The following is a 5,694-nucleotide window of genomic DNA, read 5'->3' as shown; positions in this document are numbered from 1 at the left end:
TAGAAGCACACACTTAACGCCCATAGGCACACACACTTACACACACACTTACACACACAGGCACACACGTAGGTGGAATGGAGCCCACCATTCTGAATGAGGGGGTCCTCTCTCTCTCTCACACACACACACACACACACACACAAATGCACACACACACACGCGCACACCTATAATTACTGGTCTACACACACACACACATACACATACACACACACACACACACACACACACACACACACACACACACACACACACACCTATAATCAGTGGTCTGTAAGAGGCAGATCCAGACCACACCGTAGGGTGCAGAAGTATTGTTTGCCCAGAGCCAGGAGGCATGCAGAGGAGCCACGGTTCTGTTTCTACTCAGTGGCTGAACACAGCAGACAGGAAGAGAATCACCTTACCATGAACAAGTGAGTCAGAGAGGGAGGGGGAGAGAGAGACAGAGAGAGAGAGAGAGAGAGAGAGTGAGAGGAAGAGAGAGGGAGAGAAAGAGAGAGAGAAAGAGAGAGAGAGAGAGAGAGAGAGAGAGAGAGGGAGTGAGAGACAGGGAGAGAGAGGGAGAGAGAGAGGGAGAGAAAGAGAGAGAGAGAGAGAGGGAGAGGGGGAGAGAGAGAGAGAGAGAGACAGACAGAGAGAGAGGGAGAGAGAGAGAGACAGAGAGAGAGAGAAAGGGTGAGTTTGAATTTTAACACACCTTTATTGCACCATCAATACTGTAATTCGGGTATATCACCACCTCTAATATCTCTTATATCACCACCTCTTACCACCAGTCTTTTACACCACATACAATCAAAACAATAAACAGAACAAGGAAAATAAATATATCCCTAGGAATATCAAAATCCTCCCCCTCCACCCATCTCATCCCCACCCACTATGCATAACTCCTCCCCTCCATCCGTCTCATCCCCACCCACTACGCATAACTCCTCCCCTCCATCCGTCTCATCCCCACCCACTACGCATAACTCCTCCCCTCCACATCCCCACCCACTACGCATAACTCCTCCCCTCCACATCCCCACCCACTACGCATAACTCCTCCCCTCCATTCGTCTCATCCCCACCTATTACAACATGAATAAAGACACTGACTCATCATGCGTACTGTATGAATAAAGACACTGACTTATCATGCTTACTGTATGAATAAAGACACTGACTCATCATGCTTACTGTATGTACACTTAACATTTATTTAAGCTAAATACAAAAGAACACTGTGGTACAGATCACTTATAAAAACAAAACAACAACAACATAAATAGCTCATGACTGTTAGAAATTGCTTGTTCCCATATCGCTGTGGAGGAGTGGCTGGACTGTGGACAGTGGAGGTTTTATTGCTCTCAGGATCAATAGTCTATGAGGAGGAGAGGTCGGGGGTCATGGGGACAGAGACAGGAGGAGAGGTCGGGGGTCATGGGGACAGAGACAGGAGGAGAGGTCGGGGGTCATGGGGACAGAGACAGGAGGAGAGGTCAGGGATCAGAGACAGGAGGAGAGGTCGGGGGTCATGGGGACAGAGACAGGAGGAGAGGTCGGGGGTCATGGGGGACAGAGACAGGAGGAGAGGTCGGGGGTCATGGGGACAGAGACAGGAGGAGGGGTCGGGGTTCAGGGGCTCAGAGACAGGAGGAGAGGTCGGGGGTCAGGGTGTCAGAGACAGGAGGAGAGGTCGGGGGTCATGGGGACAGAGACAGGAGGAGAGGTCGGGGGTCATGGGGGACAGAGACAGGAGGAGAGGTCGGGGGTCATGGGGACAGAGACAGGAGGAGAGGTCGGGGTTCAGGGGCTCAGAGACAGGAGGAGAGGTCGGGGGTCAGGGTGTCAGAGACAGGAGGAGAGATCGGGGGTCATGGGGACAGTCAGGAGGAGAGGTCGGGGGTCATGGGGACAGAGACAGGAGGAGAGGTCGGGGGTCATAGGGACAGAGACAGGAGGAGAGGTCGGGGGTCAGGGGTCAGAGACAGGAGGAGAGATAAACCTGGATAACAGCTCTGGGTTGACTGAGAAAACAGGGAGAATACAGGAAGTGTGTGTGTGTTGTGTGTGCATGCGAGTGTGTATGTATGCATGTGTGTGTGTATGCAGATGTGTGTGTATGTGTGTGTGTGTGTGTGTGTATTAGGGGATCTGTATCTGCAGCTCCTCCTCGTCGTCGGGGTCACTAGGCGGTCCGTCTGGGTTTTCGGGGCTGAAGCGGGCCGACCTCATCTTCCCAAACAGACCCGGGTTCTGCTGCCGACGAAGCCTGCCGGGTCAGAACACAACGGAGGAGACTGAACAGATCTGAATAGACTAGAACAGAAGAGACGTCCGTTAGACTGAACAGATCTGAATAGACTAGAATAGAGTAGTATAGAATGGAACCGATCATATACTGTAGACTGGATCAGCAAAACAATCCCTCACTGAACAGATGAAATGTTAGGACGCTCAGAGGTCAGAGGTCAGACCATCAAACCCACAGCCGTTCCTCGGCATAGGTGGGATAGGACAGCCCAAATGGTCTGGGGGCACACATGCAGGGGAGGGAGAGATTTTGTTGTTGTTGAAAAAAACAAAACAAAAAAGCATTGCGCCCTGGCGTCCACCATCGGGTCCATGTCAGCGCGTCACTGTGCCAGACAGGCGAACATGGAGAAACATCCAGCTACTGAAGCCTGGAGGATGGAGAGAACTCAGCTCTCTGGAGGATGGAGAGAACTCGGCTCTCTGGAGGATGGAGAGAACTAATGGTGCGTTCGTTTATAACTGGGAGGTGGCAAATTGCGACTTGCTACTAGGAATGATTAAATAAAACACCGCATGAACTCGCACTTCCTTGTCACAAATTCGGATGTTTCTCAGCCCCCAGTTGCTCGAATGCACTAGATATAACTAGGTAACTGTGATATAATGGTATATAGCTCGAATGCACACAGGTCGGAGGTAGGTATTTTGCCACTTGCGACTTGCCACCTCCGACCACAAACGAATGCACCATAAGCTCTCTGGAGGATGGAGAGAACTCAGCTCTCTGGCGCCCAGCGGACGACAAGAAGGAAGGAGGAGGAGGAAAAGCCCACAACAGAGGGATCTGTACGACTCAGGTCCATTTATTAACATCCTTTCTTATTTCAGGTATCAAGCCAAGGCAAGCATTCGCTAGCTAGCTTAGCATGATCATGACGCCACCACCGTAAACATCTTCACGGACATCTGATCATTAGCTAGCTATATTAGCTTGTCCATGCTAGTCACAAAGTCAAGACATGAGATTCTAAAGACATCTTTTGGTGAGTTGACACCTTTGTATCGACCACGTGCACATGAATCAAATACTGTTGAGTTGAGCCTAGATTCTCATACTGTATCAAGTTATACATCGACCATCATCAGCAGTTTTTGCTTATTCTTCTTAGACTGTAGAGTGAATGAAGGTCAGCTAATAGCAGAACAATGATTTGTGAGTCATCTGCAGAAATACCTGTTTTATGTGATAGAAGCTTCTCTACAGCGGCAGCTGGAAACCTCATCAACACTCTTTAACTACTACAGTACCACCCCAACCAATCCAGTCAGCAGGTACAGTAAGTCTCCAAATGTGACCTCTCTCTCTCTCTCTCTCTCTCTCTCTCTCTCTCTCTCTCTCTCTCTCTCACACACACACACACACACACACACACACACACACACACACACACACACACACACACACACACACACACACACACACACACACACACACTCCTCCCAGATTAATTATAGAGCAGCACTTAGAGACTGAGCCAGTGCTGAGAATGACTCAGACGTATTCCTACAGTAGAGAGGGAAAGAGAGTCAATATTACACTTACTTATTCACTCACTTCACCGTATTTATTTAGTGTGAATGCTGATTCAGCATTCTCTCTATTGTTATCCAGTTCTTTATTTTATACTTCTTCCATACTTTTTTCGCTTCGTTTTTTTTTCAATGGAAGTCAATTTGGGGAATTTTGACATCTCCTTCAACCTTCAACTACCTCATACTTTGAGCTACAGAAACAATTCAAGTATCAAAAATGTTCAGCTCTTTGAGCTCATTATAGGCCATCTTTCAGATTTTTTATATATTTTATACTTCAACATTCTTTTTTTTTTTTACAATGGATAACAATGGGCAGAACTTGAAATCCTCCATCATTTTTTGAGCTAGAAACCTCCTTCAAAGTTTAAAAAATTCAAGACCTTTAGCTGTTTTAAGGGTGTTAACAGATTTTTAAAATTATGTATAGTTTTATGTAATTAAGTTTTATTTTGAGTATTTTTAACATGAAGTGGATGTGTGGAATGTTCAATGTGGCAGATAGTTTTTTAGAAAATATCCACACATTTTGTAAACTGCTGTTGCTCTTAAAGTTTTAAGAGCTCATATGAGCATATGAGCTATTACATCAAAACGTTCACACGATTGTGCTGATTTGTACAATGTAAGTATCTAAGCTGTGTGACTTACAGTTTTCGAGGAATGACGATTTTCTTTTATGACTAATGTGGTAGCATTTATATTCCTTCCTTCCTTCCTTCCTTCCTTCCTTCCTTCCTTCCTTCCTTCCTTCCTTCCTTCCTTCCTTCCTTCCTCTCTCCCTCCCTCCCTCCCTCCCTCCCTCCCTCCCTCCCTCCCTCCCTCCCTCGGGGATAGCCCCTCGGCCCTGGGCCAGGTGGGAGAGAAAAAACAAACACCATCATCTCTTTTCTGCAGGAAATGCAATTTTCTAGTTTACATTTATACTTAAACATTTTGTAATTTTTGATGTCTGCTTTGACAGTGTAAGCATACATGCTTCCCATGCTAGTAAAGCTCTTTGAATTGAGAGACAGAGAGAGAGAGAGAGAGATGAGAGAGAGAGAGAGAGAGAGATGAGAGAGAGAGAGAGAGACAGAGAAAGAGAGAGAGAGAGAGAGAGAGAGATGAGAGCAGTCCAGGTGGATGAGAGTAAAGTGCATGCTTGTGGGTGGGGGGCATTGTGGTTCATGTATAATGGCGTGGGCAGAGAGCCTGTAGGCGTGGAGGATGTGATGACGGTTTCGCTGAAGGTTAACTCAGAGAAACTAGAGAGACAGGAGTCTCAGTTTTAGTTATGGGTGTAGGCGTCATTCTGGCACGGGGGGGGGTTAGCCCAGTAGTTTACAATATATAGTTTATCTGCCGTGTGGCCAACTCCCATTTGTATCTCTTTCTACTTGTCAAATCATCAGTTGTAACAAAAGTAAGTGACTGACTGTCTTTCCCCAATTAACGTAGTTAATAACCATTCAATAACCATTGACTTCCCTCTGCAGCTCCTTCCACAAACATTTTAGTAAATTTAAACATTTTGATTTTGAATCACGTATTTGTCTTCCTTCCTTCCGTTTATTGTAAGCAGGGGTGTAGTGGAGGATGAACCCAAGTAAACCCGGTTTACCCACCTCTTTATAACGAGGCTGAGAGTTTATATTGTAAAAGGAATTTGATTGTTACTCAAGGCTCTCCTGTGTTTGGAAGGAAGCCAAGGCGCTAACTCATTTTCTTCTAGTCACATTAAGATGATGAATAATGCCCTGATAGCCAATCAGAGGAGAGGGGAAGTGCAGAAAGATTACTGCTGTTTTCTTCTTCTACTACTTCATACTTCATGTAGGTGGGACAAGGAATCAACTGTACAGTCACTCA

The 5,694-nt window shown here is 46.5% G+C and overlaps 1 protein-coding gene across 1 annotated transcript in view; it reads right to left on the bottom strand.

Moving 5' to 3' along the window:
- Positions 1-2,139: 2,139 nt before the first annotated feature.
- The window catches only part of LOC311308450 (coiled-coil domain-containing protein 102A-like), a gene marked incomplete at both ends in the record, with an annotated part of 11,737 nt that continues 8,182 nt past the window's right edge, over positions 2,140-5,694 (bottom strand). The window contains one exon of the mRNA XM_084437409.1: positions 2,140-2,266. Within this exon, the coding sequence (XP_084293535.1) occupies positions 2,140-2,266 (127 nt within the window). The remainder of the gene's footprint in view (positions 2,267-5,694) is intronic.

Source organism: Borostomias antarcticus, assembly GCF_949987555.1.
Source record: "Borostomias antarcticus genome assembly, chromosome: 4".
Classification (NCBI taxonomy): Eukaryota; Metazoa; Chordata; class Actinopteri; order Stomiiformes; family Stomiidae; genus Borostomias; species Borostomias antarcticus.
This window is presented reverse-complemented; position numbering and strand designations above follow the sequence as displayed.